The 12627-nt window shown below is 38.1% G+C and overlaps 1 protein-coding gene and 1 long non-coding RNA gene across 4 annotated transcripts; one reads left to right on the forward strand and one right to left on the reverse strand.

Annotated features, from left to right (window-relative positions):
* Positions 1 to 1596: 1596 nt before the first annotated feature.
* Positions 1597 to 9196, reverse strand: LOC132811157 (uncharacterized). The gene is made up of 4 exons (XR_009643248.1): positions 9023 to 9196; positions 4070 to 4220; positions 2141 to 2194; positions 1597 to 1793 (listed from the first exon to the last, which is right to left on the reverse strand). It is a non-coding gene; the product is annotated as an uncharacterized LOC132811157 (long non-coding RNA).
* Positions 6386 to 12627, forward strand: fsta (follistatin a). Of its 3 annotated transcripts, none has more exons than XM_060822734.1 (6): positions 6386 to 6565; positions 7819 to 8010; positions 8421 to 8639; positions 9054 to 9281; positions 10348 to 10575; positions 11798 to 12627. In XM_060822734.1, the coding sequence occupies exons 1-6, from the start codon at positions 6481 to 6483 to the stop codon at positions 11896 to 11898; spliced, it is 1053 nt and encodes a 350-aa protein (XP_060678717.1). In that variant the 5' UTR covers positions 6386 to 6480; the 3' UTR covers positions 11899 to 12627. The 3 variants fall into 3 exon arrangements, with proteins under 3 accessions (XP_060678717.1, XP_060678726.1, XP_060678739.1); XM_060822743.1 differs by having other exon boundaries at positions 11819 to 12626; XM_060822756.1 differs by having other exon boundaries at positions 11605 to 11886.

The following is a 12627-nucleotide window of genomic DNA, read 5'->3' on the forward strand; positions in this document are numbered from 1 at the left end:
CGGGATACACAACTTTCCCTTCTGAAATCCCACTGGCACTCGAGTTCAAATGCAGCATTGCTTAACTGCATGGTTTTGCGATTAGATTGCACTTTTTAAACAAATTTGCGTGTGCTAATGGCTACACTAACAGCCAATTTACAATATTTATCCAAGTTCATAAAGTGACTTTTATACTTGCAACAAATCGTACCCATTTTGTATAAAGAAAAGGAATACGTTCAAGCTTTGCATCTTTTGTGAACGACCTGGAAGGAGGATGCCGGTAATTCCCAGTAGTTTTCTCCTTAGCAATGCCTCAGCCAATCAGAGTCCCCTTGCCAACTGCTCAGCATCCTTTTCCGATGTTGTCTAAAATTACTGTGATCATTAAAAATGCGACATTCTTGTATTTGACCTGATGAGAGCAAAATGAAAAAAAAGCAACGTATATCTTTCATTTGAGCAAATTTCAAATTTTGTACCATCAAGTGCAAGAGTGATATAGAATGGGTACCTGAGTGACGAACAAGTAGGGTCTGTATCTGTAATCTTATGTATATCAACCCTTTTATTTATTTAAATAAAACAAGGCAAAGCACTCAGTTGTTTTTTTACAAAGAACTGCTACAAAGCCAACTTTTTTAATGATAACAATGTAATGAACGAATACAGACAGTGAAAACGGTAAACATTGTTTTATAATGCGATCGTGTAAAATAACGAGGGGATTGGATAGAGAAGAGACGTCATTTACCGATGGGTACAACTTTAAGGTAGTTGGTCGGAAGATTAGTGGGATAGAAGAAAATCTTTTTTATCCAAAGCGTGACGGGTATCTAATTATTTACTGCCCAATGTATTGATTGAAGAGAAGACCTATCAGCAAGTTCTGAAAAGTGGGAGTAGAATGGGCAGCTAGCTTATTCCGCTGAAGCAGACGCAATGAGCCGAATTACCTCCTTCTATGCCGTAACTTTTCTTTGACTATGTTGTTCTTTGGTCACTTGAAAGTTACAAATTATGTCCCAAGATTTTGCTTATTTCTCAACAATAGGGGAAAACAGTAACTTTGCGTGCTGTCCAGAAATGGATCATTATTGCATTATATCAGCATTGTGCAAGCCTCCCTCCTCAGTTCTTCCAGTGGTTTGAGTCCATTCAACCGATTGCCAATGCATGCCTATCCAGCGGGTGGCCTTGGATGTGTCATTATACGGATGTCTATCAAAACACCCAAGACAATCACTTGTGTTGAAATTGGAGGTTCTTGTCTTACATGTAGCTTCTGGAAGGTGTCTCTCTTCAATCTGACCGTACTTTGGAATACTTGGTTTGTCACTTTTTGATCTTATTGGTCTATTTGCTGAAGCCCGGGATACAGCCCTCATTCCGTGATCTAATTGGGCCATTCGCTAGTTTCTTCACTAAACTAATAATTGTTGTTTAAAATAAACCTTTCGTTAAAAGGGAAGATTTTGAAAACAGAAGAAAAGTAAGACGTCAAGGATAAATAGAAACAGCAACTTTCCTTTATTTGACTGTTAAAGGCAGGGAAACCTTTAAAGAGCGTTATCAAACAATATTTGGCGTGATTAGTTTTCGTCACATCCACAGGATTACAATAAAAACCCGTCATCTTTATTGTCCAGCACCTTAATTGCAAAAACATGAAACCTGTCTGACAGTTGTATCCAGGAGTGTGTTCATGGCTAGAAATCAGTCAATCGATTCTTTGACTTGACATTCTTCGGCACGTTGTACAAGTCGGGTTTGCGCTCATGATGACAGCATACCTCAGATGTCAGCTCAACCTGCGGCGTTAAAATTAATTAATGTCCCAGAAGTAGATTTAGTGATTACATTCATCAAAATATTATAGGCAAATTGTTAAAAAGTCGGTGTAATCAATAGAACAAGACAGGGATTAATATATCATAAATATGAAAATGTTTACATTCAGTAGCAGAGTCTCATCTTTATTGGGTTTCTGGTCATCCTTCAACCTTATTTATTAACAGCGAATATGTCAAACGGTCAGGAAAATCCACTGATGAAACCCCCGTACATTTACCTTTCCCTTTTAACGCATGTTTGTATTGTATAATGAATTTGATGTAATAAATCCCAACTTGAATCTGATTTTTAAAAAATACTGAACCTTTAAGCTGCCAGTCAAGCTTCACGTTTCTTTGATTTTGACCTTTAAAACAATCTGCAATAAGAGATTTTGAACGTATGTCAGATTAAATGTAAAGGAGTTGTCTTGACACGCACTGAACAGCAAGATTTTTATAGAATTTATTGACGTTCAACAATATGACATTTTATTTATGCCGACACATACTTGGGATACTTCGTGGTCCCGGAGGTAACACATTCAACGAAGTTGGATATTACATCAAAGAATCTATAGTTTCCCGTCAGTTTTGTATTAATCGAAATCTATGTGAGAATTTGCCTGATAACATCTAGCAGAACAATCCAAACCTTCCTGTTGATTCATTTGAAATACATGCTCATGGTGGGGTGCTATCCAAACGCCACATTTTGTTTTGACTGGTGACAACCTCTTTCGGGCAACTACGTCACTTGTAGACGTGTTAACGGCTACTCAAATTAGTCAAAAACAATTGTTTGGTGGTCTGCGCCACCTCCTGAACATGTCCATTTGTTTTGTTTTATCGCTGAACGATTTCAGATATTGAAGACTATTAGTCATTTCATGTCAGTCAATATCTGTGAAAAGCAATTGACTACGTCAGAACCTGGTAAGTGAAAACACACGCACCATCAGAAGAACGCTCTCTCCAGATGCTGATGGACCTGCTATATTTTCCCGTTATTTCCTGCAGTTATTAACTGCATGATATTTGTTAGTTTTCTTTTGTTTATGGATGATTTAATAACAAATGTCTCCTTATGGATGTAAATTAGTAAAGACTCGCCTGATCCTCGTGCAGCTATGAAGACGTTTAAATCTCTCGGAGCACTTATAGCAAGTTATTGGAAAATGGCTGGGGTGGGGGGGGGGGTGGAGGTACAAAAGCTTTTTCGAATAAAAGCTGACACATGTTGGCATTTATCTGTTAGAGGCAGACGACCTAAACCGCTGATTTCAATTCTACATTAAATGTTACCTAGCAATTAAAGGCCAAAACCCCTTACTGTTCGTAAAAATATTTACTTCCATGCAGTCAATAGACATAGAAAGAGAATAAAGCTAATTTGCTTCATTTAATTTTGCAAAATAATTATTTGATATAGATTGTGTTCAGATCTTAGAATGAACTAAACAACGTTCTATATGTTAAAAGCATTAAGTAGGCCTATGCTGCATGCCGTGTTGTAGTATCTAAGGAAGTATCCATATTCATAATCAGCTTAGAAATACAAATGTATTGATAAATATTATCGGATTTGTATTGAAACAATTCTGATTGCAGAAGAACGCAAATTCCGTTCCACATTCGGATTGGTGAATGATTAATTAATAATGATGCAGTTTTGTGAAAAACACCAAATATTGTAATTACCTAGGAACTGCAGATTAATTATTTCGAACGTACTGAAACTAAAAAGGAGTTTGTTTTTCAAAGTTGAAGCAATGGATTATCTTAAAGCCTTTGATTGTCAAACTAAAATGTTGCTAGTCATCATAACTGGCCACGTTGACTCAGATTCGTAATTCCTTAAGTTTACTATGAAACATATTATCATCCGTGGAACTTCCAACAAGCACCTGTCGGATTCTGGAAACTGGGTCAAAAATGTGCACGAGCGCATACAACTTTCGTCCTGCAGAGGTCTCACTTTAGTTTCCTTTTAGACATGCGGAGATTGCATTTCAGCGCCCTACATTTTCATTCTCACAAGTTTCTAACCTCGCCATATCTGTTTCCCGTCCTCAATATCTTTTCCCTCATCACTATCTCACTTCTCTATTTTCTATTTTTCTTCGTTGTGGCATTTGTCCTTGATCTTCATTACAGGACTTAATCGTCTTTAACATTTATGAATAATGATTTACATTGTGCAATATGCATTTTCCATTATTTCTCACACTCTTCTATTTGCCTCCAATATTCACCTCTTCAATTCTGTGTCAACTCTGTTTTTTGAAAACTCTTGCTTTTCCTTTTATTGTTTTTGCGGATGCAAATTGCTCAACAGTCGGTATTATTCGCCAGATGTATCAGGACAGTGTGAAATTGCCCAGTTCGTCAGTCTTCATCTTCAATCTGGAATAAATATTTGTTGTTAGATTATAAACGTTGAGTAGCCATTCGCCATAGTGACACACACATAAAACAAAGAACAACCCGAGAATATGTGTGCTGTTTCTGGTGGAAGAGGATTTCAGAAACAAATAGGCATATGAACAACATTGGCAAGAAATACAGGGCACAATAGTCGTACAAATAACTTCACATTGGTAATTTCCACGAATGTATTTAAGAACTAAATATAACGTAATGTGATGGCCCATGTCTACCTAGTGTTGTCTATTGCTGCGCAGTTTGATTTGGAATGGTAGGTGTATATAGGTATGCTTTAGGTTTATTTTGGTTGTTTACCAGTATCTTCTCAAACCCAGACTTTCTTCACTAATGGAAAGTTACATCCATATTTCAACTCTACCAACAAAACACACAATCTTGATTTGGCAATAAGGGAAATCTTCAGTCGTTTTGCTGAGATAAACTGGAAATCACGAATGATGCACAATTTAGCTGCAGTTGCCCTGTTTGTATCGTTAGGGGGCTGCATTAGTGTTTTTTTGATCGCATCAAACCACAATTCCGATGTTATGGAATAAGAACCCAGGATGATCTGGGACAGAAAATACGTTTCGCAGCATTGAAAACGGAAATAATCTGCCTGGAATTGTCTTGTAGAAGAAGTTTTCCTACTGTCTGCTGGCATGGCATTGCCAAGTCTATTTTGAACGCTAAATATTGTAAATACTATCAGCAGACTGAGGCACCCAAACAACTGTCTCTTCTAATATTAGAACGATTGCATTTCTGACGATTATTATAAAGAGACTTTAAGAGTCTATTGTAATAAGTCTTTATTAAAGGATTACCACTCTAAGCCGCAGCTGGTGGAAAATGTCTGTTATCGCGGAGTTATTTCTAGTCAGATCACTGCACCTATCAACACTAATAAAAGTTGTCTGATTCTTTGTAGTTATTAGGCTGAGTCGGACCGTGAGCTTCATCTTTTTCTTGGGGTAAGGTTTCGGACCGCACGTAATAGAGCCAAAACGGTAATGAAACAGGGAAGCGTAATCCCTGAGATAGGCGGCGACAGATCGCCTACGTACATTTTTCTCCCTGCCAAAAGCAAGCTCATTGAGCAACACTAAAATTCGACTTTCGTGTCACAATCTCTTAACTGGAGAATACGAGACCGCCTACGGCATTTCATGGACATGCGAAGTCTGCTCCAGTTACAGAGGCGCGTAACTTTGCCAAATCTGGATATTAAATCTAACTGCTTTTCCAATACCTACTGGCTGAACACACCCACGGTGTCAGTGTCCTTGGTTCCCACTATAGTTATTTATTACAATGATGCATTTCCAGAAATAGTCAGATGGCAATAAATTAGTAATATAAATAATAAAACTGAAGTATTAGTAATAATGTAAACTGTAGGCGTCTGCAAGAAAATACTGCAATGGAAAAACCACCCCATGTGCTTTTTGATGCTGGGATAGTGGAGGTTAGTTTTAACAATAAACTCTTTTCAGTGTAATCAACCCTCCGAGACATAGACATGAGACGAAATATCGACATTACGTACACAGGTTATGGGCGAGCTGGGGGTGGAGTTGTCGCTTTACCAGAGAAATCGGATTAGAAAAGCTAGGCTCCATTTACTTTGCCATGCTTTTGTATTTTCTGATGGATAGATTGGACCGGGTGCTTTCACCCACAGACGCTGTCTGGCATCTGTTTTCGGGATATAGCTTGGTTAAAAAAATCAGCAGGTTAGAATACTTAATGTACTGTAGATATAAAGGTGACCCAATAGGAAAATAAAAGAAAGCAGAAGTCTTAATACACTTAGGAACAGTACATCTTCCTTCACCCCCTTCCCTCCCCCGCATTGTTTCTGTATGAGCTGGTACAATCTTGTCAATTACAGAGAAATTGACACTGCGACCTGTAACCAGACTCGAATGTTATAGAAATGCGTTTGTGAAATTGACTGAGATTTCAAGCTGAAAAGTTTAGAGGAGGCGGTGAAATGTCACCTGATTAAGTTTCCGTCCACCTTAACTTTTTTTTTATCACTTTCTCCTCCCCCATCCTGCCAAACACATCACCATGCCATCAGAAGACCGCCCACCAAACAGACTAGCCAAGACCCCTTTCAGCCAAAATATTTAAGAGTGACTGCATTCACAGATTGACGTTCATTCAACACAGCGATCGGACTTGACTGGTGCTCTCAGATCAGTACTGAGCTGCGGTGAAACTGCGTGCCACAATGCTAAGGATGCTAAACAGCAGAACTGCGTCTCTCACCGTTTCACTTTTCATCTTCCTCACCATTGGAGACCAGCGAGTGCAGGGTAAGTTAAAGCAGTTTGGAGACCTCTTATCTGTATACATTTGTGAACATGGCTCTGAGTTTCATGTTTTGTCTGGTCATGTACCTTGTGCGTTATTTTCTCGGGTGAAAATACTGAAGAAGCCCAACGCTGATTCGGTTTGTTGTTTCCTTTTATTCCAAAGTTTTCAGGTCAAAATGCGATGTAGCAAGTTACGAGGCGCACACGTGTTTCCGCACTTTATTCACAGTTACCAGAATGTCGTCGTACAGAATTAAAGCAGGGTGCAATTTAGCATTGTCTGTTAGCAAATACTGGAGCTACTTAGAAAATAAATAAGATGCGATGGGATTCCGAGAGTCAAAGTTTACTCTGTACAGTTTCTGTATAGTGAGAAGCAAAGGGGAATTGCAGAGAGAGAGAAAACGTCTCATTGATGTTGCAGATGAATCGACGTGTAAACGTCCGATCGAGCTGTTAAATGTTGCTCACATCGGTAATACCACGCGACTGAAGCGAGATTAGGAAGCGGGTGTGATTACTGGGTCCAATGGAAATAATTGACTTGTGTGTTGTCAAATTTGCCTATTCTATATTGCTACCTCTTCCATGAAACTGAAAACTCGATATACAGTATATATTTAGATTGATATCAGGCGGTATCAACAAGAAGTCTAGACTATCCAGAAGAGGCAGCAGAGTTCAGGCATTTTTGGAACGAGTTAATACCACAGAAAATAGATTATGTTTCTATTCCGGAGTGACTGTATGAATAGATAGAAAAATCAACGCCAACGCTTTATACACAGCCGACGCTGAAGTTAAATACTGATTAAATCCAGACGCTTGTCAAACTGTCAACCATAGTTCGTTTTCACATGAGTCTGAGATAAGTAGACCGCTAACCATTTATTTATTTCGGATTTTGCCCTCTGTTTTTCGTTGCAAGGATGAGTTCTGGCAGGTTTTTTTTGTCCCACTGCACGCGTGTCTACAGTACTTCAGCTTGTGCTGTTTTGGGGCAGCGCCAAGTCACTTTCCAAGTAGAACAAATCACCATTCAAAGTGAGAAGGAGGTGATGGCATAGAGATGTTCATTTCGGTGGCAACCTGGTTGCTGTTGGGAAATGTCGGCGGTTTCGGGCTCCTCGGTTCACCCAGACTGAGACAGAAAAAAAAAACCTCAAAAGTAAACACTCGGGTACCGTCAATACAAAGTGCACGTGTTGTGTCTGTAGCCGTGAAACTGACACTGCTCTGACTGTGTGTTGCAGCTGGGAACTGCTGGCTCCAGCAAGCCAAGAACGGCAAATGCCAGGTTCTTTACATGACCGGGGTCAGCCGCGAAGAGTGCTGCAAAAGTGGGAGGTTGGGCACAGCGTGGACCGAGGATGATGTGCCATCCAGTACCCTTTTCCGATGGATTATCTTTAACGGTGGAGCCCCGGGTTGCACTCCTTGTAAAGGTACAGATTTCACTCGGTCTATGTGAATCGAAACTGTTTGTATTTGTCTTCATTGGATCCTGCAAGGTGTATTAAAGTTTACAGATCGCTCACGAAATCATTCTAATGCGCCCTTTGCTAACCACTCTCTCAGTCTCGACTCACTGGAATAAATTGCTTAAGAGAGAATCTCTTGATTGCCCTGGCTTTCGGTGCGGTTTGTTAAGATGGCGACTGAGTCTGCGCTGTTTTACTAAACCTTTCATTAAACATCTGGAAACAGAAAGCTCATAAAAATGCAAAACGTCTGTCATAAAATGAATACGTATTCAGTTTAGTTAATACGAATGAGCATTTATCCCTACATTTCGAACACTACTTTGATGCATGGAAGTAATTTGCAGAAAACTGTATTTCTTCCCCTGTAATAGAAACCTGTGATAACGTCGATTGTGGTCCAGGTAAAAAGTGCAAAATGAACAAAAAGAACAAACCTCGATGTGTCTGTGCACCCGACTGCTCAAACGTCACTTGGAAGGGCTCCGTTTGTGGAACTGACGGGAAAACATACAAAGAAGAATGTGTCCTGCTGAAGGCGAGGTGCAAAGGGCAACCTGAACTGGAGGTCCAATACCAAGGCAAATGTAAAAGTATGTGTGCAACAAGTACATGCTCAATAACAAGATTCTGCAAGGCAATGAGCCACTCGCTTAAAGAATGCTTGCATTTCATTATCCCACAGTGCGAACTAACAGATTGCTCAGCTCACTAGCAGTGTCTATTGTTGAGATATTCCCCACACAGCCCCCAGAATAATTTTCCCTCACATTTTGTTCTTAAATTGTGTTCAGTATATGTCTGTAATTAGGGAAGTATAGAAAGTGGATTATTTCACCGCCAATGTTCCAAGTTATTGCCTATTAAATAAATATTGCAAATTTAAAAACAGTCTGTGTTTACTATAAACACTAAACTTTCACTTCATAAAATCAGACGATTGTATTGCGGGAAGATTACTTGCAGTGGTGCTCACCTCGCTTTTGTTTTTAATTGCTGTCTTACAGAATCGTGCAGAGATGTCTTGTGTCCAGGCAGCTCTGTGTGTGTGGTAGATCAGACAAATAGCGCCTACTGTGTGATGTGTAACCCGAGAATTTGCCCTGAACCTTCGAGCCCCGAGCAGTATCTGTGCGGCAATGATGGGATCACGTACGCCAGCGCCTGCCATATCAGACGCGCCACCTGCTTGATGGGCAGATCCATTGGAGTGGCGTACGAAGGGAAATGTATAAGTACGTACCACGAGACCTCACAAAGTGGAAACTGCAAACCATTACGCAGTTACGAAACGAGTACTAATACAATGTGGGAGGAGTTTTCTTTTTGTCCGTATAATTAGGGTACAATGGATAAATGTCAAACCAAACCGAACAAATTACATTTGGATATTCGATTTTGAGCTCTAAAAAGTACATTGATATCGCGGAGAAAAGATCATCTGTACTAATTAACATAATTTTGTTATCGTTTCTTTTAAACGTATTCTTAAATCTGAGAAATGAAATTGTCAATCATGGATTTTTTAAAATTTCCGAGATTATGTTAATTTTATAAAGTTACATTTATAATTGCAAGTGTTGAAGGCTGGGTGACTTTTTAACTTATAATTTTTCAACTGGAGCTATGGTATTTAAAAATACTCTAGCACAATATCCTGGATTATTGCATTACAGAAAAAAGATTCAGAATTGAATCTTTCCGTTTGCGGTTTTTAACGCTGAAGTGTTTGTTGCTGGGCATATGCCTAATAGCTTCAACGTTTTCCAAATTCTTCAACTGCCAGATTAGAAATGCAGCCTCAGTGTGTGTGGGTGGAGTGCATGTTTGCTCATGTGGACTATGACCTTTCAATGCTAGAAGTAAATGTACAGCTTTGCTAATTGGTTTAAATATTCAACTCATTCATGTTTACTTTGGAAAACATATTTCTGAGTGTTTTTAAACTACTGACTTAAAGTCATATGTACAAAATGGAGGTCTTTAATTACAGATATATACATATAATGCTGGATGCTAGCATCATTGGTGGACCTCTTTAGATGTGTTGTCTGCCCTTAATAGAGAAAAAAATGACAAATATATTAAACATATTGTATTTATCAAGATCCATATTCAAATTTGAACAATGAACACAGTGAGGGTTGTAGGTTAATATGGTTTTCATTCTGAATTCTGTCATATAAATCATTGTAATTGAAGAGTTTAAATTTACTTTCTGGTCCAAATATTTGACTGTATTGTTAAAGATTGAATGAATCATTCTATTCATAAATATGAATTTGGTTTTCTCTTTTTCAGAAGCCAAGTCCTGTGATGACATACAGTGTAGCCCTGGAAAAAAGTGTCTCTGGGATAGCCGTCTTGGCAGGGGCCGGTGTGCTGTTTGTAATGTGTGTCAGGGTGGACGCTCAGATGAGCCAGTCTGTGCCACTGATAACACCACCTACCCGAATGAGTGTGCAATGAAAAGTACAGCCTGTTCCTCTGGCACCCTCCTGGAGATCAAACATACAGGATCGTGCAATTGTAAGTAACTTCTATTCCACAATAAGATTCACTGTGTATGCCAGATTTTATGTTATCAGCTTTACGAACATTTTGCTGTACCAAATATAATCTTGCCATTTGTACCTATAAAAATATGCATACCTTTCATGCTGCTATAGGGGCAGTGCCAGACAATACATTTGTTAATGATAAACGTGCTTTAAGATTTTGTCACATGTTGATAACAGGATGTGCCCATCTCCTCCCCCTCCCCACCATCAACAGTCTCAATGAAGAATTACTGTTTTCACTGAGCAGTTAGGAAATTTGACACAAGGATTTGAGCAATGTATGATAGCAGTCGTACAGGTACTTTCATCATTGATACAGAGAAAGTGTATCGTGTCCATTCATCTATGCTCAATCACTACATTTCATTAGGATTATTGCCCACCATTATCCATTCCTTCCATTTCTGATACCATTTATTAAATGCTGCCAATGTTGTCTAACACAACAATCTTATACACATACGCTTTAAGTATTGTACATTTTTCATTTGGAAATGGCATATGCTCTTTTCTTTCCTGAGGAAGAATGTCTAATTAAGGATCTAGTGATCATGGTGTGAAAGTAAATTACATAATATTTCAAAAACATAACTAGGCATCAGAGTATCTTGCTGTCACTGCAGTCAAAATTAGTTGATTTTGAAACTGCAATGAGTTTTAATTGTGTTGGATTAAATTCCAAATAAATGTTATAGCTAATAAATGGTGAAAGTTTTTTTTAACAACCATGCAATTGGTACTGAAGAGATTGCTGTCCACATTGAGAGGAAGAAGATATCATGAGGGATTAAAATGCCATGTTAGTGATAGATTGGAACTATTATTTTTGAAGCTGATGCTTCCTTATCAGTAGTAATCTTCCAAAGGCTTCACCACAGTTGTTTTGGATTTTAAAGCTATTAAAATAGTTGATAGGTTTAAATCAGTAGCACTGAGGAATGCAATGGATGATTACAATGTAAATTTAGAACACAAGAACACTTTTATGTAATTCCAGGAAACTGCCATAAAGCCTGATCATTGATTCTTCAGAACACACTGCAATGTTGCTATTATGTAAAATTACTTCATAATAACAAATGGTGCAAATTCCATTCTTGTGCCATATAAGAGACTATTGTGGCTATCCAGAGAGATTTGAAAACATGCACTGAGGTTCTGCGCTGTTGTGATCCTTATTTATACAACAGCTACCATATATTCCCCCATAGCCATAAATGAAGAAGATGAAGATGAAGAAGATGAGCAAGAAAATAACACCTTTCCTAAATCTCCATTTCCGATTTGGTAATTTCCTTCAGCTTTGGAAGAGGAAGGAGTCGCTGTACTTATATGTAAATAAGTGTACGCTTATTTATTTTGAAGAAGTATACATAGTTAAGTTTAGTAGATTTTTATTTATACTGTCATGTTTTATAATTTATGCATAAAATCGGTTAACTATACCTGTTTTGGAAATATATTCATCAAGAGAGCAGTGTTATCATTAATTTATTGTGACGTATGATGCTTGTAAAGTACACTCTTTCACGCAACCTGTAAATTGCATAATGGTAGCTGTAAATGTGGCTGGTCATTTTTGTTTTGTACTACAAATTTTTAGTTATGTTATTTGCATGTTTTACCCGGTTTATTTATTTATTGGAATATGTTACACATTACTGTAAATAAAGCTCCCTCTACTTTTTACCGCGTGCCATATAACTGACCAAATGTGCTGCATTTGGAACTTGTCAACTTGAAATGCTCTGCAGCTGTGTGGCTGTCAGATCACTTTCTGGCCGCATGTACTCTGATTGACTTTAGTGGTTTGTTTCTCTAAATGTTTTAACATAATGCAAATATTTCAGGGTTTTCATTTTGCTTAAGATATTATGTTGCAGATACAATTTTATATTTTCGAACATGACAGATTTAAATTCATCTAAATATATAGTTTTGTACTTTTTCTATTATGTAAATGTGCATTGTATATAAAAAGTAATAACATGGATTTGTAAATACATAATGAATAAACAAT

Source organism: Hemiscyllium ocellatum, chromosome 1 (assembly GCF_020745735.1).
Source record: "Hemiscyllium ocellatum isolate sHemOce1 chromosome 1, sHemOce1.pat.X.cur, whole genome shotgun sequence".
Lineage (NCBI taxonomy): Eukaryota > Metazoa > Chordata > Chondrichthyes > Orectolobiformes > Hemiscylliidae > Hemiscyllium > Hemiscyllium ocellatum.